Source organism: Papio anubis, chromosome 2, assembly GCF_008728515.1.
Source record: "Papio anubis isolate 15944 chromosome 2, Panubis1.0, whole genome shotgun sequence".
NCBI classification, from domain to species: Eukaryota; Metazoa; Chordata; class Mammalia; order Primates; family Cercopithecidae; genus Papio; species Papio anubis.
Window position 1 is genome coordinate 160,357,189 of NC_044977.1, and position 22,211 is coordinate 160,379,399.

The following is a 22,211-nucleotide window of genomic DNA, read 5'->3' on the forward strand; positions in this document are numbered from 1 at the left end:
TACTTCCCAAGCCCTTGGTGGAAAGTTGGGCCACATGACCAGTTTTAGTCAGTGAAATTGAGAGGAAGTAATTTCCAAGCTGAAGAATTTATCTGTGGGTGTGCTACTTCCAATCTACTTCTGCTGCTTGTGGGAACATTGAAAGCCACATGCTGAGATGGTGGTAGTATAAAATAGAAGAAGCCTTGGTCCTTAGTCACTGCACAGGGAATATCTTCCCTGAGAGATTCCATCCCACATAGGACTTCATAGGAATGAGCTATAAATCCCTTGTTACCTAGGTCAGTAGGTGTATTTGTTACAGCAGCAAGTCTAGCCTAGCCTGACCAATACAATTGAGAAATATCATATTGTACTTTACAGAATCAAAGACACCATCAATTTTGAAATGAATCATTATATATCATTAATAAAACTACTGTCCATGGAATTATGATATGCCATCTATTTTAAGATACATCTCAATTTCGGAGTTGTTCAAATGTGCAAAACTGTGTATTTTAGACTGGATGAAATATGGTATATGTCTAATTATAAGGAAACCTAGAAAATTTTAAGACTTGCCTCATTTTCTAATAAGAATATCAAACTTGAATGTTGAACTATTAGGAGTATAAGTCAAACAGATACATTTCTATTTAAAATATGTTGTTAATTTAGTAACAAATTTAAATTTACGTTCTCATATTATATAAAATATTTAGAGCTACTGCTTTTTTCCCACTCTGAAATTTCATGAAATACAATTATTTAAACTCCTCACATGCATACAGACTAAGTGTCCTTGTCATGACCATGAGTTGCGCAACTCTGTACTTCCAGCTCATATTTTTCTGATAAAGCTCTCCTTGAAATCTGCATAGGAAACTGTCAGTACAAGTTCTATCTTTTTCTTAGCCTGTCTGCGCTATTATAACAAAATACCACGGACTGGGTAATATAAAGAACCAAAATTTATTTCTCACAGTCCTGGAGGCTGGGAAGTCCAAGATCAAGGCAACAGCAGGTTTGGTTGTATGGTAAGGGCTGCTCTCTGCTGCCAACATGGCATGTCATTGCTCGATCCTCTGGAGTGAAGGAACACTGTGTCCTCACATGGTGGAAGGTGGAAAAACAAGAGGGATGAACTCACTCCATCAAGCCCTTTGATAAGGGCACTTAATCCCATTCATAAGGAGGGAGTCCTCATGAGCTGATTGCCTCTTAATGACCCCACCTCTTAATAATTGCCAACAACTGAGTTTTTGAGAGCAGACATTCAAGCCATAACAATTTTAAAGTACAAGTACAGTCATGTACTGCATAATGACATATCAGTCAACAATGAACCACATATATAGTGGTGGTCCCATAAGATAATAATTAAACTAAAAAATTCCTATCACCTAGTGATGCAGTGTAAATACACATACTGCACTGTCAGTCATATAAAAGTATAGTATCTACAAGTATGTACAATATAATCATAATAAATACTTATGATACTACTTTATTTACTATACACTAATATCATTATTTTATAGTATACTCCTTCTACTTATTTAAAAATGTTAACTGTAAAACCTTTAGGAGATACTACAGAGGAAGGCATTGTTATCATAGGAGGTGACAGCTCCCTGCCTGTTATTGCCCATGGAGATCTCCCAGTGGGACGAGATATGGAGGTGAAAGGCAGAAGGCCTAGGTTAGTATGTGTGTTCGTGACTTCATTTTTAACAAAAACTTCAAAAGTTAAAAAAATTAATATTAAAAGTAGAAAATAGCTTATAGAATGATATAAAAAAGAAAATATTCTTGTACAGCTGTACAATGTGTTTGTGTTTTAAGCTGAGTGTTATTATAAAAGAATCAAAAAGTTTTTAAAAATTAAATTTTATAAAGTAAAAAAGTTACAGTAAGCCAAGGTTAATTTATTGTTGAAGAAAAATATTTTAAAAAGAAATTTAGTATAGCCTAAGTGTTATATATACAGTGTTTATATATAAAGTCTACAGTAGTAAACAGTAGTGAATGTCCTAGACCTTCACATTCACTCACCACTCACTCACTGACTCACCCATGGCAACTTCCAGTCCTGCAAGCTCCATTCATGATAAGTGCCCTATACAGGTGTACCATCTTTTATACTGTGTTTTTACTATTTTCTATGTTTAGATATACAAATACTTACCACTGTGTTACAATTGCCTGCAATATTCAGGACAGTAATATGCTGTACAGGTTTGTAGTGCAGGAGCAACCGGCTATACCACAGAGCCTAGATGTGCATTACGCTATGTTATCTAGGTATGTGCAAGTATACTCTCTGATGTTTGCTTAAGGTTGAAATTGCCTAATGACACTTTCTCAGAATATATTCCTGTCATTAACCAGTACATGACTGTATTCATTTGAGTGATATTTGAATAGGTTTTTTTGTATGTTGTTGTTCATCCTATGTCTGTAATTTTTACAATATAACTACTTACTATTCTTTTTACAGTGCTTTTCAAAGACTTGTTAACAAAGACATCCCAGTTTTTCAACCCACCCTAGGGCAGGAATCAGGTTCACAACCTCAGTACTGTAAAGCAGCATAGGATATGTTCTACGAAAGGAGAAAAATGATCAGGGAGATTAGTCAAGGAGTCCTGGTAGGAGACATCTTCTGATGTCGCATCAAGGAGGATGTCTTTGAGCTGGGTCTTAGAAGATAAGTTTGCTTCTAACAAGTAGACAGGAGGTGATAAGCAGCATGTAAGCATTCTATATCTGACTTGGTAGTAATAGCTCCTGTCACTGATTGAGCCAAACACAGTAACAGACATGTATGTCACTGTATGTTAACAAATGTGTTATATCTAACACATGTTATCTCAATACTCACAGTGAAGTTTTCAGATTGGTATTACTAACTGCATTTTACTGATTAAAAAATAAATGTAAAAACTGCAGATCACAGAAATTATGTTCCTTAAAATCACAGTGCTATCACATGGGAAAGTCAGGACTCAAATGCAGATCTGAAAGATTCCCTTTCATATGGCAGCTTAGCTTTCTTTGGGCATCATAACAATGTTCTCCAAGTGGTAAGCACGTAAGCCCTGAGCACAACTGTGAAACCTGCATGCATGGAAAATAAATTTATCAACTAAAGGAAAACCATACTGTGTATGTGCAGAGCACTGTCTGAAACACACATTATAAAAGGTTTTACTCTATTACATTTGTTGCTATACCCTATTTATATTACATTTGCTTAGGATGCCATGTCAAAGTGGCTTGTTGGGCAGGTGTTAGTCAGCATCCAGCTTAACTTTTCAAATTGGATATCATCTTTGAAATTTTAGTTAGAGACTTGTCATATAGAAGGAACACTCTAAATTATTAAATATGCCTCAGGGTGGAGAATCAGCACATCTTCATTCAGTATTAGATTCATTCTAATTACCCTGTAGAACTCAGAAATTAGTGAGAACTGCAGGCATCTTTATTCCTGAGAGCAAGTATTAGAGTCAGGTGGAAACACTATTATGAAATGCAAATATAACTCAGTGGAATAAGTGACAATTATGAAATAAAACCACCATCAATTTATGTTTATAAATCAAGTCTTGAAGACATCTAAAGTTCTGGAAGTGATGGAAGATCTAGGAATGTGGAAGTAACCCCTGGCATTTGTTTGGTCTTCTTTTCTGAGAGCTAAAGAGCCAGGCAGCTCCACCAGCTGGAGACATCTTGGGCTGGGCATTGGAGTCTGAGCTACTACCTTTTGTTGTATTAAGCTCCAGTGGCTTTAGTGGACACTAGGTCCTTTTAGATCTGCTGGTAGGGCTCTCTGCTACTCAGATGTGTGCACCTCCACCTCCAACTATATAGACGGAAGAGAGAGGAGCTAAAAGATCCCTGTCCCTTATCTCCAAATAGCCAACTTTCCTCCTGAGACAGGACCCCAAAGCTTTGTTAACACTCATTGTGGAAGAAAATGTTGTTCAGCTGATGTTAGAAGAAAATCTCAAACCCCATGATCACCCTCTGGATTCAGGACTCTGTGTCCCAGGTGATACCCAGAGATCTTCCCAATTGCTTTCTATCTCCATGACTTTACTCGCATCTTTCTTGGCCATTCATTAGCTAACACATAGACAGTTAAGCATTACATTGTTTCTTCTGAATATTTTAACAATTTTTTAAATTTATCAATTTTATTTAGGTATAATTTATATATAATAAAATGCACTAATTTAAAGTATAGAGTCCAGTGAGTTTTGACAAATATACCCATATGGGTAGCCAGCACCACAATCAAGACAGCAAACTTACAAACTTTTCTATCACAAAAAAAGGTTTCCTTATGCCCTTTTGGAGTCAACTCCCACCACCACCACCCACAGGCAGCAACTGGCCTAATTTCCATCACTATAGATAAGTACTTCTGGTTCCGGAACTTCACAGAAATGGAATCATTCACTATGAACTCTTTTATGTAAGACTCCTTTCACTTCTCATAATTTTAAAAGTATTTATCTATATTGTTTTATATATTGGTGTGTGTTCCTTTTCAGTGTCAAGTAGTATATATTCCATCGACAAACTACACATTTGCTTATCCATTCACCTGTTTATGGACACTTGACTTGCTTTTAATTTTGAGTACTTATGAATAAAACTGCTAGAAACATTTGTGTACAGGTCTTGTAGACACATTTTCAGATAACTATCTAAAAGTGAAATTACTGAGTGAGTAGAGGTTTTCTTTTTAAAATTAAAACAATAAAAACATATCATGTTTAATTAACAAAGTTCAAATCACTTTATTTCCACTTGAACTTTTAAAAAGAAGAGGTGACATCATAAGTCATAGAACAGCCCAGAACTGCAAAGAGCATGTGGGGTTCCTACAGGCAAGCAAAGCACAACCTCCTAGAGGTCAGAGCTATCTCTGAGCACTGGGCTCAGTGCTTGCTTAAAGAGTGGCTGAACAGGAAATGAAGAGGTGACAGCTGGTCAGGATGTAGGTAAGCAGCCAAGGCCTACTTCACTGCATTCTCTACATCTGACTGGTGGGGTAGGGAGTCATGCTCCTGGTAGACCCACGATCGAGAATCTCAGGCTATTCCAGCTTTGGAAAAAACACTGCTCTGAAAGTCAGCTGTGAGTTGCTAAAACGTAAAATAACATAACATAACATAACATAACATAACATAACATAACATAACATAACATAAAATAAAATAAATAAAATAAAATAAAATGGCTAGAGTACAAGGAAGTTCCTGGCAAAAATTAATGGGCAAGAAATCATTAGCATTACATATAAGAAGTTAAATGGGGATAATTTCTTTAACATTCCAGTTGTACTTTCTCAATTGATTATAATGGTTACCCATGACTTTTGCTAGATTAAATCATATGCATAGTCAACTAATGCATATCAAATGTAAATAATAAGTCTTATCCTGTCTTTTTTTTCCCTGCAACTAACTCCTCATATGCCAGAGGGAATTCTCCAAGTCAACATCAAAGACTAATTAAACATTTGGTGTAGGAGCTTTGAAAGAATGACTGTGTAATTTTATTTTACATATACATGCCAAATAAAAAATAAACTAATAAAAACTTCCTTTGGGTGCTGAAAGTTTGCAGTGTAATCTTCTAAAAGGCAAAAAGCATTGAAAAAGTAATTAACCACTTCAGAGTTCATCAACAAATTAAGTCTCATGTTTCAAAACTTCAATTAATCTCTGTGATCACTAATTTTCTGGTAGTTGCCCACCTTTCTAATGATTTGTCAAACCCAAAGCTTGCATTTTCTTTTTTTTTCTTCTTTTTTTACTTTTGTTTTAGGTTCATTATAGCACTATGCACAATAGCAAAGACATAGAATCAACCTAAATGCTTACCAAGGTTGTATTTTCATAGTTCTAAGTTTATTTTTTGAATTTAATATTAAGAAAGAATAGCATTTAGAAAGTATGAATTTACAGACAGGAAAAAATAACGGAAATGTTTAAAGTATTTTACAAGGCATCTGATCCACCTAAAACTATTATGTATTTTTTCTAATCTGATAGTTTATCATAGAGTCCTAAGTAGTCTTTACATTACAATATGAACAAAGTGGTCAAAGAAGTAGATTTGACGATTTCCACTTTGGCTGGTAAATCAACACACTGTCTGTCATACTGAAATCTCCATGACAAAGGACAAAATGAGAGGTAAGAAGGACATAGCTTGAGTTTCCCATAGTAGCCGGAACCTGTGGTTACGACTAGCTTGGGAGTAATTTGGCTACTACAGTTCACAAAAATTAGCAAAGAGACACATGACAAAGACTCTGCCTTTCGAAAGTCCAATTTCTTTGATATGTTTTTCTGTTTCTTACAAGTCGATTGCTTCTACCCACCACCACCAGAAACACATCCTTTGGGGGAAATGGAAAGGGTGGTGTACTAGATAGAAAGCAGGAACTCTGAGGTCCTTAAGCAAGTAATTTAATATCTTTGGATTCTCATCTATGAAATGAAGTATTAAGTACTTTTCCTATTTGAAATCAGGAGGAAGCTCAGACTTTTTGGTCCTAGACCACCCATTCAATATCCTGCCCTGGGGCTTCCTATGCATAAATAGTGATGGCTCTGTCCTCCAGCAGAGCACAAGCCACAGGTATCGGGAGTTACATACTGCCTAACTTTCTCAGCTTTCTGTCACTGGAAAAGGGTCCAATTCAGACCCCAAGAGAGGGTTCTTGGACCTCGCACAAGAAAGAATTCAGGGCAAGTTCATAGAGAAAAGTGGAGGCAAGTTTATTAAGAAAGTAAAGAAACAAAAGAATGATTACTCCATGGGCAGAGCAGTGGCATGAGCTGCTCGACTGAATAGACTTATAGTTGTTTCTTGATTATATGCTAAACAACAGGTGGATTATTCACGAGTTTTCCAGGAAAGGGGTGGGAAACTCCCGGAACTGAGGATTCCTCCTACTTTTAGACCACATAAAGTAACTTCCCATGTGTCATGGCATTTGTAAATTGTCACAGTGCTGGTGGGAGTGTCTTTTAGCATGCTAATGCATTATAATTTACATATAATGAGCAATGAGGATGATCAGAGGTCACTTTCATTGCCATCTTGGGTTTGGTGGGCTTTGGCTGGCTTCTTTACTACAACCTGTTTTATCACCAAGGTCTTTATGACCTGTATTTTGTGCTGACCTCCTGTCTCACCCTGTGACAAAGAATGCCTTAACCTCCGGGGAATGCAGCCCAGTAAGTCTCAGCCTTATTTTACTCAGCCCTTACTCAAGATGGAGTTGCTCTGGTTCTAATGTCTCTGACATTTCTATTTTTAGAAATAGAAGTCCATGGGATATTTCTATACTTCTGAATTTTACTTTTGGAAACTAACAAATAATATATTAAATATCATAAAAAGCCTAAGATAGAAATTCATCTGAAATACATATTTGTTTGTCAAGAATGTCTGTTACAAGATGGCTTCCATAGCACCATTTTAAAAGTTGGCTAATGCCAATCTAAAGAGCTTCAAGGGGCTTGTCTCCATACAGCTGAAGGAGGCAGCACAGGCTCTAACAGCTCTATCAAGAAGACTTCAAGTGCAAATCTGGGATAAGAAGACAAGATAACCCAAGGTTCACTACCTTAATTCTCAACTTGAGAAGAGAGCTACACTGCTGCCAAAGAGAGCTCTTATATCATTGTGCAGCCATAAGGATGCACTTGAAGACCTCCAATAACACAGAGTGCAACTGGCCAAGGATCCCAGCTGCTGTGCTCTGAAATCCATCTCTGCATTCTCTCAGAGGCTATGATGCCTCCTGATGGGCGACTACTGGAGCACAGTAGGAATACAAAGGCAGGCCTGTAGGATGGCTCACTTTGCTAGAGGACTTCCTGACGCCTTTGCTACCTCTGACTGCAGAGCAATCTAGTTCACCTCCACCAAACCTCTCTTTTCACTTGGAATAAGACTTTAATCAGTGGTCTAATGGTTCTCCTGGTTTTTTCTAGCTCTTCTTTACTTTCTTTTATGTAAGCATTTTCTCTAAAAGTAACATTGCAATTGTAGTCCTGACTTAGCATCTGCTTCTCAGAGGTCCAGACTAACATTCATTCATGTATTCATCCACTCATTAATTCAGTCAAGAATTATAGAGTGCTTAGAATGTTCCTGGAACTTTGCTCTAGGCACTGCGGAGACTGGTGAACTATACTGAGAAGACACTTACATTGATAACCCTTCTTTGCTCAAAGTGTCATAACTGCTTCCCCTTCTTCAGCACTTACTGTGTGCTGGGCACTGAACTAAGACCACTCCACATGCCACATCTCATTTGCTCTTCACAACAACCCTGAAAGAAGGCATTATTATTCTTATTTCATAGATAAGAAAGCAGAGACCTAGAGAGATTATGTTGTCAGGGCCTTTTCTGATAGAGCCAACTTTTTTACTCCAAAACCCATGCATTTAACCGTTAGCTTATGATGTACCCACTCCATTTGGATGTATCTGCTCCATGTGGACCACTGATTAAAGTCTTATCTCAAGTGAAAATAGAGGTTTGCTGGAAGTGTACTCGTTTGCTGTGTAGTCTGAGGTAGCAAAGGCATCAGGAAGTCCTCTAGCAAAGTCAGCCATCCTACAGGCCTGCCTTTGTATTCCTGCTCTGAGCACTTTTATTTTCTGGTAATGCACAACTGCATAGTTGATTTTCCAAAGCCTGGCTTCATTTCTTCAATTTAAATTTACGACAGTTGGGAGAACCATTTACAGAACAGGGAAAACACAGTGCTCCAGAGCATTCAGAGTTTGCACGATTCCAAAGTCAGGTTAACGACAACATTGTTTAACCCACCCAGAAGAGGTCTCTTATCAGGTCTGAGTTTCCAACTCATCCTCACTATTGCAAAGAAGATAGAGAGGACAGAAAAATCCTTAGCTTCTCTACTTTTCATCCTGGTCATAGCCCAGCCCTGGCAAACTGATAGCAGGTAGCTGCGTATACCCAGAGCTTCTCTCAGAGGCCAGACAGGCCCACTGCAAAGTCAGCCACAGCAACCTGGGCAGCAGCTGTGAGCATCCTTGTGAAAACCAATGCAAACACGTACCATGATATCCAAGGTCAGATGTGGCATCCTCTACAATTGATTCAAGTTTGCGGAGGTCCATGGAAGGAATAGGCTGAGGTTCAGACAGGTTCTCTAAAGTCGGTTCATCAAATCCCTTGTGGAAGGTAATTAACAATTCATGAGATGCTGATAGAAGGAAACAGCACTACCACAAATGAAAAAAATATTCTTACTTAGAAGACTACTTGGAAACAAGCCTACCTAATCCTCTCCCTTAAACATTTTCAAACTTCAGGAGGTAAGCTGGGATAAGAGAAACAGCCCTGCATCAATGCGACAGGTGACCTTGCACAAAGCATTTAACCTTCATGGGCTCAGTTTCAGGATCATGACTAGGTAAGCCAAGTGGGATGCCCAAGGTACCAACTGAAGGTACTCACTCCATTAACAGCTGAGGGGGGCCTCCTTCAATTTGGCACCTAGGATATTCCAGTTACCACACCCTACTCCAGCCCTGCTCAGTTTCTGCATCTCAAAATTAAAGGTGTTAGCTTGAATGACTTACAAGTTCCCCTCTAGCTTTAAATCTCTGTGATTCTATGAATTCCAATTTCCTAAAAGAAAAAGATCTAAGAGACCACATGATGAAAGAATTCACACTTCAAAAAAAATAAAAAGGTTTAGCCAAAATCAGTAGGTATTTCAATAAATCATTTTGCCTTTTTCCCTTAGTTATGTGTGTGTGTGTGTGTGTGTGTATGTGTGTGTATTTGTGTTTGAACCTGGAGCTGTTGCTGAGTTGATCTATTTTTCTTGATAAATGGTTTTCATGGGAAACTACTCCAAGAGTATCTTTTTAATAAAACAAAATTTAAAAGAAAGTTCAATCTAATCTCAATAAGTGAAATGAAGCCATGCCATACTGCAGTGCAGTATTCGTGAGAATATCATCATAAAGTGTTTTTAAGAAGTCAGTTTTCTGTACTGTATAATAATTGTTTCGGAAGTGAAATTGGTTCCAAATTTCAAAGGATCGCTGAGAGTACACAGAGAACTTTATGGATAAAGAACAGAGAGTACATGAAATACATCTTTATGTGCACTTCGAAAATTATTTGAAAATAAAAATGTATTTGGACTCTCAATTAACTTTGATTTGCTGTTTCTCTTTGAAGAGAAAGATAGAATTATTATAAATGCTTCTTTTAGAAGGAGAAGGACATGGTCTGATCTTTGGTCCCCATTACCACTCTATGTATGGAGACCTGATCTGCTATGTACTTTTCACAGAGACCTAACCTTAGCCCCAGCACAACTGTAAACGCCACAGGATCAAAGACAGACCTGGCCTGTCTTACATATTATGGTATCTAACTGCTTTAAGCTGTCATTCTTTAGAGAAACGGTGCCTAACATGATTCCACATTCGATGGTGCTTCAAGATTTCAAAGCCCAAATTCAGTCAAGCAGAAAATGCCTGCCAAAATAAAAGGCCTTGTCAGCTAGGGTCTGAAAAACAAAGCAAGCCACTCTCCTACATGCCTCAAATAATTTTTATAACATGTTTAAGAGGTGACATAGAGCCCATTCTCTCCCATAACTCTGATTCTCTCCTGTAAGTGCTTTAGAAATATAAAGTAGCTTGCTTCCGCCAGGCAAGAGAGATGGAAGAAGGAATAGAGAACAGAGCCCCAGTGAGATCAGTAAGAAATTAAATCATAAACATGTGTATGGGCAAGGGGAAGGAAAGCACTCATCAAAGATGTGAGCATTTTTCTCTTCCTCTTCTCCTTCTTTATCACATTTTTCTTTAGCCTCTTGCATCTGATTAATCTAATTTCTTTCCTATATTCATTTCATCTTTTTCAGCTCAATGAAGCTTTTTCCTGCTACATTTAAAACCCTTCAGGCTCCTCTGCAAAGTATTCAGCTTCCCATTTGATTTCCCCTTTGTTCTCTGGATATCATTAAACCTGCCTCACTTTTGTGCTGAATATGTGTGTGAATATGATTAAACTTGCCTCTTCCCTGTCTTGCCACCTCTCTTCATCCTCGTCCTGGGGTGAACAAGAAAGTCTTCCCTCAGGTTGCTCCTCCTTTCCTTCCATTCCTATTAAATGTGTTTTTTCCTAAAGAGATTATGACAAGGTCTGTTCAGCAGTGGTTTTCCAAGTCTTCCCTCATCTGAGGTGAAGCGCTGCTTTCAGGAGGCCCATTTTCTATTCATTATTAATCCGAGTGTACATAGGAAATAGACCAGCAGCATAGGAATTAGCAGAGGGCTTATAAGAAATGCAACATCTCAGGCTGCATCTGGTCTAATCGAATCAGAATCTGCATCTTAACAAGATTCATAGGAAATCAAGGTGCATTTCAAGTTCGAGAATACTATAAGCCATAAGAATTTGGAGGAGGGTTCATTGATTGTAGACCCAAGTGGGCTGAGAAGGTTTTCCTGAAAACATTTGAAAGAGAGGTGGGATGCTGACAATGTGCCAGAGGGAAATGGCTGATGTGACTGCACAAAAGAGAGCAGGATGCCTGGGGATGCTGAGCCATCCAGTCTGTTTGCCTGAACCAGCTGGCAAGAGGACACAGTGTTCAAGCAGAACAGACTCAACAGCCATCTATCTGCCTGCAGCATTTCTGCCGTCAATATATAAACATAGGAAACATGCTTCTGGAAGGCTCAGGGCCAAAGACAGTGGTGGCACTAATCTCAGAAGATCAAAGAATGAACCACAGTCTTTGTCCACAACAGCATCAGCATCAGTCGCTTCCCCTCCTGCTCCCTTTGCTCCTTGCTGGTGGGAAGGGAATGAAAATGGGAAGTCACTGGGGAATTGATGAGTTGGGAATTCATAGGATGTGAAATCCTCTCTTTCTTCATCTGAGTTGGGCCAAGATCAGAACTTTGTGTCTAGCTCCCATGTTCTGTGGAATAATATATGGATAAGAACATTTCTTGGGATTCTGCCTGCCATATGGTCTCAGGCTTATCTTCAGTCACTTCAGGACCCCCAAAGGACCTTGATTTATAAGAGGAAGACAAGACCTAATACAGTGTAGTCATAACACCAATAATAATTCCATCCAATATAAAAGAACACAAACGTGGTGATCTTGAAGGGTCAAAGAAGAAAAGCAAAAAAGCAAATTATCAGACACTAATATTCAAGCTCATACTTGAAACTACATTTCTTTTTTGCCATATGGTAACTTCAAGAATGAAGTCATTTAGATTTTATAAAACAAAATAATACCATGCCTGTACTTCTCCATTTTCAATCTTAGGGGGAAAATCCCTTAGAATCAGGGATCCCTGATTTATAAGAGGAAGACAAGACCCTAAAGAGATTATGACAAGGTCTGTTCAGCAGTGGTTTTCCAAGTCTTCCCTCATCTGAGGTGAAGCGCTGCTTTCAGGAGGCCTATTTTCTATTCATTATTAATCAGAGTGTACACAGGAATCAGGCCAGCAGCATAGGAATTAGCAGAGGGCTTATAAGAAATACAACATTTCTGAGCATTCTAGAAAACTATGTCCCCATTTCTATAGCTGAATAAACAAGTACTTTACACATGAACACACTCAGAATTCTTATAATTCTGTCAGCCTCCTTGTCAGGATCTGTGGGAATGTGCAGTTCTCAGGACTGTAGGGGGACAAAGCAGACTGAACCAGAGAAGAAGACCCACCTTCACAGGCTATCATTTACAGGGCCTAGAAGTGTGTGGGAAGTTGAAGAAAGGCACCCAGTTTTCAGAGGGGGGCTTGAGTCCTTCCATAGTGGTGGCATCAAGACCCTTCTCCAAGTAAGGATCCAGCCCTATTGTTGACCCCATGGCCTTTCAGCCAGCAGGTTCTTCACTCACCAAGTTCCCTGAGCAAGAAAGAACCCATCTCCCAAGTCTCTGTAGCCTGCAACAGATCCCACATGGGGACTTCACTTAAATGGAGTGGCGGATGGGTGGGAAAAGGGGGATGGAATTGAGCACATATCAAACCAGCATCCCCACATTGTCTACTAAGTGGTCCATCAAACAGAGGAAGACTCCTGAGGTTAGAGGAAGCTAGGCCTCTTATTGGTCCCAACTTGGGATTTTTAGAACTCCAGAGCACATAGAACCCCTAAATAATTGAGAAAGATGCATTACTGGCAGATCTCCCATTAAGAGGGGCCTATCTGGCTGAGAGTGAGGTCTCATGCATGCCCCAGGGTTTGGAGCCCTCTGATAACTAAGCTACAACAGAATTAGCATCCCTGGGGCTTGGGGGATTGTACCCGCAGCCTCAGGGGGCTTGGTGCTTCCTGCTAAAGGACAGAATCTCTCACATGCAGGAATCTCCATTAATGAAAATCAGAATTTGAGACAGTAGAAGTTCTCTATAAAAATGGCTTCATCCCAAGTTGCTTTTACCTGAAGAGCTATGAGGTTGGTATTGACATCTATTGCCCAAATTTGACATTGTAAAGACCACCTTATCAATCAGAGCCTACCCAAGGCCTGTGGAGACACTGTCAACCATTAGAGAAAATGGTGTTTGCTATTTACAGATTTGGAATGCCGAGGACATGAATTTGGGGTCACTTCATGTGAATCTGCAACTCTATTCATTATTGAACATCTATGGCAGTTAAAATTTGAATGAAGTTACCAACACAATGTACAACAAAATGGGTAGGAAACAAAATAAAAAGGAAAAGAATAAAAACCAAAGAGAACAATGTACTAAAGAGGTAAAGCAACAATAGCATGGGTGGAATTAAAAATTAGATACACACACATTTGTTCTGTCAGCTAATCATTTTAACCCATCAGTTATGCATTCAGTGCCAATTCAGTTGTCTTGTGCAGAGTAGGCGCTTGATTTTTGTTAAATGGATCAATTGACCCACCTCTTGCTACAGCCACTTCAAATCGTTGTCACCAACTGTTGACCTACATTCCAGAATCCTTCCTGGAACTCGGCAAAGTTAATCTGGATGTTCTTGTTTTCTCCCTTGTCCCTTTTCCTACCCAATCATCGCCATGAATCTGAAGCAAGGAAAATTTTCATGTAAACTTTAAAATAAGAGGATACTTACATGGAGTACATCAACACTCAGCTGCTGAAAGTTCCGAGATCTCAATTCTTGCATTCGTTTGCTATTTTCTTCATATTTTTCTTCCACAATCTTTCTGTAAGTTTAAAGTGAATGTAGAAAAATAACTGTGGTCTTAAAACCATGTCTATATATATATATATATATATATTTTTTTTTGAGACGGGTCTGGGCACTCTGTCTGCGCCGAGGCTGGAAGTGCAGTAAGCGATCTCGGCTCACTGCAAGCTCCAGCCTCCCGAGTTCAGCATGCATTCTCCTGCCTCAGCCTCCGAGTAGCTGGGACTACAGGCGCCCGCCACCCACGCCCGGCTGGTTTTGTATTTTGGTAGAGGCAGGTTTCACCATGTTAGCCAGGATGGTCTCGATCTCCTGACCTCGTGATCCACCCGCCTCGGCCTCCCAAAGTGCTGGGATTACAGGCTTGAGCCACCGCGCCCGGCCAAACCATGTCTATATTATACAGATGAATGTGATCCTTATTTCAACAGATCGACTGGGGGATTAGAAAATCGGGCCATCAGTTCCCTTCCTCATCAAGGTGAATGTGGTGCAGCACCCAGCTGATTCTCTTTTAAAGCACACACAGGATGTTCTGGTTCCTTACTCGCCCTTACAAATCCCAAAATGCAGCAGCAGGAGAAGGCAGTGCTCCTCTCTGTGTGTTCTCCAAGTGCAATGACAGAGCTATGTGCTCCCAATGCCTAGCACAGTGCCTAACACATACTAATAACACAAAAACTGCTTTCAGGATGAACAAACCCATAAAAAGTAAAACTAGAGCCACATATCAAAGAATGTATGAGGAAATATATGGGAGTTATTGTGCAGGGGAATTTTTCTAGACACATTTACTTTGTTTTCTCTTATTACAGGAGAGTGAGTTTAAGAGACCTGCTACTAAACTGGGTGAAAGATCTGAGTTCTTTGATTACTTGTGGGCTAATTGATACTCAGGTTTTCCTCACTGAACACCCTTCTGGTCAAACTCTCTTGTCTCTAAAATGGGTACGTTATCATTCTTCTGACAATAGAGTCACTTTCTAGCTAAAACACAAGACCCCCTTGATTCTACAATCAACAATTAGAAACAATTCCAATACAATTTATTCACAAAATCAAGGCCAAACTTTATTTAAAACCATTACCTTCAAATAAGAAAAATATATTAGTGTAACATGTGAAAGATATGTGACTTCTTTGTATTAAAAAACAGTTTTAATGTAAATATTTTGTAATCTGCATATGTTATTAAATTTACCTTTTTAATCTGTTCCTATCAGAGATTTAATTTTCCTTTTATCCTCAGCCAATGACATGAATCATGGCACCTTGGAAATATCACCATTTCTGAGGTATTACAAACAGATTTGGGGCTGTGAGCTGATGCAATGGCTCAAGCAATTTATGTGAATATATTTTCCCAGTAAAACTCACATTCAATGTCACAGTGGTTTGCAGAAGCCAACTTGTATTGGCTCCCAAGAGCAGACTGTGTAAATATCTTCCCAACTGAAAATTAAATGATACCATATTGGTAGCTTGATATTGGCCACAGTGGAAGTATTTATATCACAGAAATCGGCAGCCCCCTTCAAATCCAGAGCTGGTTATTAAATATTCACCAGCACACCACCGCTCATGATGTACTTTCATGGAAATCTTTTTCTACCCATTTATTAAAGAAAGCACACGTCAAGAGAAAATAGACTCATAGATTCTTATTTGGCTTATCATGATATTCATTCTAAGTACAAGGACACCTCTAAATTAGTTTTCAGATAAATTAACAAGGTAACAAAATGAATAGATTTGTGTTCAGGTTCTTTCTGTCTCTCTAGTTCTTGACTGGGGCTCCTAAACTACCAAAACATTGGCAGAGGAAGAAAAACTAAGAAAAATTAGGAAATTTGATAACCTACCAACAGATAAATCAGTTTTTCAGAAATTGAGGCTCTTAGGCTCTTTGAAATTTCATTTTATACATGTATTTTTTCAGTTTTATTAAAACTTAATTGACAAAAAAGTTTAGATTTATATATACTATGTGATGTTTTCATATATGTATACATTGTAGGATGATTAAATCAAGCTCTACTCTGTTAGCAATTTTCAAAAATACAAAACAGTGTTATTAATTACAGTCACAATGTTGTACAATAGATCTCCAAAACTTATTTCTCCTGTCTGACTGAAACTTTTTACCCTTTGACCAACATTTCCCCATTCATGCCCCCTTTCCCCTAGTAACCACCATTCTACTCCCCTCTTTTGTGAATTCAACTTTTTAAGATTCCACATATAAGTGATATCACGCAGTGTTTGTCTTTCTATACCTGGCTTATTTCTCTTAACATAATGTCCTCCAGGTTCATCCATGTTGTTGCAAATGATGGGATTCCCTTCTTTTTTAAGGCTAAATAGTACTCCATTGTATGTATTTATACCACATTTTATTTATCCCCTTATCTGTTGATGGATACATACATTGATTCCATATCTTGGCTACTGTGAATAATTCTGCAATGAACATTGGAGTGTAAGTATCTTTTTGATATACTGATTTCATTGGATATAAATCCAAATGTAGGACTGTCGGATCATATGGTAGTTCTATTTTTAATTTTTAGAGGAATCTTCATCCTATTTTTCCATAATGGCTGTACTGATTTACATTCTCACCACTACTGCACAAGGGATCCCTTTTCTCTACATCCTGGCTAACACCTGAAATTTCACTTTTTCATGTAAATACTCTAATTACTAGTGATATCTCCCACCAGCAACACCGCCCTGAGCATAGACTTTTCTAAGGCTTCACTTGACAGAACAGAGCTCTGTTTCCCATCTACTTCTTTCAAAAGCTAACAATTTCCTGCCAATAAAGTCTCCTTCCTATAAATAAGTGAGGTCTCCTGGTAGAAGGTACGCAGCAAGCACCTAGGGAATCTGGGTAAAACAGTGATGTCTCCTGCTGGGGTATGTGCAGAAGCTGTCAACAGCAATGAGGTTTCATTTGGAGATTGACTCTATTTTCATCACTAATAACCTCCCAAATAGTTAATCTTTCCCTTCACACAAGACTGAAAGCCTGATATTAATAGCACCTGACATTCAATCTATGGCTCAATAGTCATCTTGAAGTGAACGAGTGAATGAATAAACACATAAATACATAATCGTATGCATTGGGGTTTCCTGTTTTGGTTTCTGCTTTTCTCTGTAAATTCCCTGAGAGCCCTGAGAAGTAGTACCGAGCATGAGTGCCTAAAGGAAATGCAACTTACTTCAGCTTCCTGGCTTTCTCATCAGCTGCCTGGAGCTTTCTCAGCCTCATCCTTTCTCTTGGAGTCATTTTCTGTACTTCTGACAGTGCCCTCAGAGTCTGCAGGTGGATCCTTTTTTGCCTATAAATAACAAAGATTCCCCTCATATAGTCCATCCCAAACATGTTCAGAAAAATTAAACAAATATTTTATAAAAGTATCACTACACTACTGAGAGCAAAAGCATCTTGAGACAGGCCAGACAAAACCTAATAAGCTTTGGGTATGTAATGAGCCAACCAGGACTGTAGTTAATAAGAAACACTTTCCAAATTAGATTCTTGTTTAAAGGAAATTATTTACTTTCCAAATTCCTGCTCATTTCATCGCCAATGACTAGTTTTCATAAAGTAAAACAAATTAGGATCTCGGCCATTAAAGAGTAAATAGACAGGCACAGTAATTCCACTATGTGTATAAAACACATAATTTTTAGAGTTAGGCAGAGTTTGAATCCCACCTCCACCACTCATTAGCTCTGTGGCCTTGGGCAAGTAACTGAACCTCCCTGAATCTCAGTTTTCTCATCTGCAAAGAATGGGCCATAGTAAGTATCACATGAGATAACACATGCACAGTGCCTAGCACATAAAAAGTATTCCAAATGCTAGTATTATAATAGCTAAATCTTATTTTTTAACTTTTATTTAAAGTTCAGGGGTGCATGTGCAGGTTTGTTATACAAGTAAACTCGAGTCATAGGGGTTTGTTGTTCAGATTATTTTGTCACCCACATATTAAGCCTAGTACCGATCAGTTATTTTTCCTGATCCTCTCCCTCCTCCCACTCTCCACCTTCTGAAAAATTCCAGTGTCTGTTGTTCCCCTCTGTGTGTCCATGTGTCCTCATCATTTAGCTCCCACTTATAAGTGAGAACATGCATTATTTGGTTTTCTGGTCATGCATTACTTTGCTAAGGATGATGGCCTCCAGCTCTGTCTATGTTGCTGCAAAGGACATGATCTTGTTATTTTTATGACTGTGTAGTATCCCATGGCATAAACGTACCACATTTTCTTTATCTAGTGTACCATTGATGGGCATTTAGGTTGATTCCATGTCTTTGCTATTGTGAACAATGCTGCAATGAACATATGCGTGTATGTGTCTTTATGACAGAATGATTTATATTCCTTCAGGTATATATCCAGTAATGGGATTGCTGGGTCAAATGGTATTCTATTTTTAGGTCTTTAAGGAATTACCACAATGTTTTCCACAATGGTTGAACTAATTTACACTTCCACCAATGGTGTATGAGTGTTCCTTTCTCTCTTCACCCTCACCAGCATCTTTTTTTTGATTTTTTCTTTTTTTTTTTTTTTTTGAGACGGAGTCTCACTCTGTCACCAGGCTAGAGTGCAGTGGTGCGATTTCAGCTCACTGCAACCTCAGCCTCCTGAGTAGCTGGGACTACAGGTGCGTGCCACCACACCCAGTGAATTTTTGTATTTTTAGTAGAGATGGGGTTTCACCATGTTGGCCAGGATGGTCTCGATCTCTTGACCTCATGATCCACCATTCTGTCTGGTGTAAAGTTTCTGAGAACTTGCCCTATGAATCTGGGTGGTCCTGTATTGGGTGCACGTATATTTTGGATAGTTAGATCTTCTTGTTGAATTGAACCCTTTACCATTATGTAATGCCCTTGTCTTTTTTGATTATTTTTGGTATAAAGTCTGTTTGGTTTGAAATCAGAATAGCAACCCCTGCTTTTTTCTATTTTCCATTTGCTTGGTAGATTTTTCTCCATCCTTTACTTTAAGCCTATGTGTGCCATTGCATGTGAGATGGGTCTCTTAAAGACAGTATATAGTTGGGCCTTGCTTCTTTATCCGACTCTACACAGTGCCTTTTAATTGTGGCATTTGGTCTGTTTACATTCAAGGTCAGTACTGAGCTGTGTGGATTTAATCCTGTCATCACGATGTTATCTGGTTATTATGCAGACTTGTTTGTATGGTTGCTCTACAGTGTCACTTATAGTCTGTGTACTTCAGTGTATACCGGTAGTGGCTGGTAATGGTCTTTCCTTTCTATATTTAGTGCTTCCTTCGGGAGGTCTTATAAGGCAGGTGTGGTAGTAACAAATTCCCTCAGTATTTGCTTGTCTGAAAAGGATCTTATTTCTCCTTCGCTTATGAAGCTTAGTTTGGCCAGATACGAAATTCTTGGTGGAATTTCTTTTCTTTAAGAATGTTGAATGTTGGTCCCCAGTCTCTTCTGGCTTGTAAGGTTTCAGCGGAGAGATCTGCTGTTAGTTTGATGGGCTTCCCTTTGTATGTGACCTGACCTTTCTCTCCAACTGCCTTTAACATTTTTTCTTTCATTTTGACCTTGGAAAACCTGATGATTATGTGTCCTGGGGATGATCTTCTTGTGAAGTATCTTACTGAGGCTCTTTGCATTTTCTGAATTTGAGTGTTGGTCTCTTTAGCTAGGTTGGGGAAGTTCTCATGGATGAAATTTCTATGTTTCGATGTAACATATTTCTATGTTTTCCAAGTTGCTTCAATTTTCCCCACCTCTTTCAGGGACATGATTTGATCTCTTTTACACAATCCCATATTTCTTGCAGATTTTGTTCATTCCTTTTTCTCTATTCTTCCCTGTCTTATTTCAGAAAACCAGTCTTCAAGCTCTGAGATTCTTTCTTCAGCTAGGTGCATTCTGATAGTAATACTAGAGATTGTATTTTTTTTTTTTTTTTTTTTTGAGATGGAGTCTCACTCCATCATTCAGTCCGGAGTGCAATGGTGCTATCTCAGCTCACTGAAACCTCCACCTCCCAGGTTCAAGCAATTCTCCTGCCACAGCCTCCTTGGTAACTGGGATTACAGGCACCTGGCTAATTTTTGTAGAGATGGGGTTTCGCCATGTTGGCCAGGCTGGTCTCGAACTCCTGACCTCAAATGATCCACCCACTTCAACCTCCCAAACTGCTGGGATTATAGGCGTGAGCCACTGTGACTGGCCTGAAATTCTTATAGTGTGATTTTCAGCTCAATCGGGTCAGTTACATTCTTTTCTATACTGGCTATTTCGTCTGTCAGCTCCTGTATCATTTTATTATGTTTCTTAGCTTTCTTGGATTGTGTTTCAATGTGATCCTGCATCTCAATGATCTTCATTCCTATTAATATTCAGAATTCTATTTCTGTCATTTCAGCCTTCTCAGCCTGGCTTAGAACCCTTGCTACAGAGGTACTGTGGTCACCTGGAGGAAAGAAGGCAGTCTGGTTTTTTGAGTTCTCGAAGTTCTTGCACTGGCTCTTTCTCAGCTTTGGGGCTGAAGTTCCTTCAATCTTTGAAGTTTTTTTCCTTTTATTCTATTTGATAACTTTGACAGTTTGATTTTGGTATAAGGTGGATTCAGTAGACTGGCTTTGTTTCTGGAAAATTTTAGGCAGCCAGTGCTCAGCTCCGAACTCCTGGGCTGTGTGCTCTAACTCTGGGAGACTTTTATTGGGCCCCAACTTTGCTCTCTGGCTCCTCAAGGTCATCAACTCATTGCACTGGGGGCCCAATGTGCTTCTGGACAGCTGGTCACTACACTCTGATGGGTGGTGCCAGCCAAAGCATTTTGTAGGATGGTGGCAGTAGGATCCATCCTTGCTTGCATGTGCCAGCAGCGGCAGTGGTGGTGGAGTGGCAGTGTGGAGGGGTGCACACTTGTCAGCTGTGGAAAGGTGCTAGCAGCTGTCTAGGGTGCCTGTCTCCCTGGGGGCGTTCACTGCAGCAGCAGAAGCAGAATGGCTCAGGGAGCTGGGTCCCTCCACTGGCAACTGTGCATGTGGTCCTATTGGTGGTGGTGCTAGCACAAGGAGCAGCACTGGTGGGCATAGGTCTGTGTGCAACCTCTGTGCATGTTGACATGCACATAGGTAGGAGTGCATGTCAGGGCAGGGAAGGGTCCGCTGTTCTCTGCACCTAGTTTCACTCTAGTAGCAGTGTTGGTACAGGGGCAGGGTGCTGGTAGGGCCAGGGCTGGCTGTCTCTGTGCTGCCAAGGCTCTGACTGCAATGGCAGGGGAGGTGAGGTGGGATACACTCCTATCAGCAGCAGTAGCAGGGCACACGCATGTTGGCAGGGCAGGAAAGTCAAAATCTGCCCATGTATATACATGCCAGAAAAGCAACATGGGGAGGGGTGTGGCTATGAGCCTGGGGAAGCTGCAGTTAGGGGAAGGAGTAGGTCTCCCCACTGGATCTCTCCTCCAGTCAGGCATGATTCCTCAGCAGTACAGGAGCTATGATGTAGACCCCCAGGGCACCCGCGGCTGCACTGCAAGCAGGCATGGTCAGGCTGGGCCTCAGGAGAGGCCAGAAGATCAAGGGGTGCTCAGGTCAGATCCGCCTCCTCTGATGGGCAAGACTGCCTGCAGAGTTCAGGTGTGACAGTTCCCCTGGGTCTAAAGTCTCCCATGGGAGCAAGTCAAGCCAAGGGGATGGTCTCCCTGGCCATGCTCTGCTGCAGACACTCAAGCACCAGACCCTCTGGGCTCCACATCGGCTGGTGTGCTGCCCCTACTACTTCTCTAAGCAGCTCTCCCTACCAACTCAAGTGTCCCTGGGGATCAAGGGGTCTCCTCCAGCTGGAATTCCAGAGGCCTGTGGCAAGAGTAGGTTGCTACCTGCCAGTTCAACTCACCCATTCCCCCAGCGTCACTGGAGACCAGGAATGGGTCCTGGTGCATAGGTGTACAGTG

At 39.9% G+C, this 22,211-nt stretch overlaps 1 protein-coding gene across 25 annotated transcripts in view; it reads right to left on the reverse strand.

Annotated features, from left to right (window-relative positions):
• NEK11 (NIMA related kinase 11) overlaps window positions 1-22,211 on the reverse strand; it is a 317,965-nt gene that overhangs the window by 178,100 nt on the left and 117,654 nt on the right. For 21 of the 25 annotated variants that reach the window (XR_004181977.1, XR_004181978.1, XR_004181976.1 and 18 more), the window contains 4 exons: window positions 17,464-17,583; window positions 14,159-14,252; window positions 11,090-11,197; window positions 9,108-9,222 (listed from right to left, as the gene is read on the reverse strand). Coding sequence is in view for 21 of the 25 variants with exons in the window: in XM_031662874.1 (XP_031518734.1) it covers window positions 9,108-9,222; window positions 11,090-11,197; window positions 14,159-14,252; window positions 17,464-17,583 (437 nt within the window). In the remaining 4 variants the exon portion in view is untranslated. The remainder of the gene's footprint in view (window positions 1-9,107; window positions 9,223-11,089; window positions 11,198-14,158; window positions 14,253-17,463; window positions 17,584-22,211) is intronic. The other 4 variants (XM_031662870.1, XM_031662873.1, XM_031662864.1 and 1 more) reach the window with 1 other exon arrangement.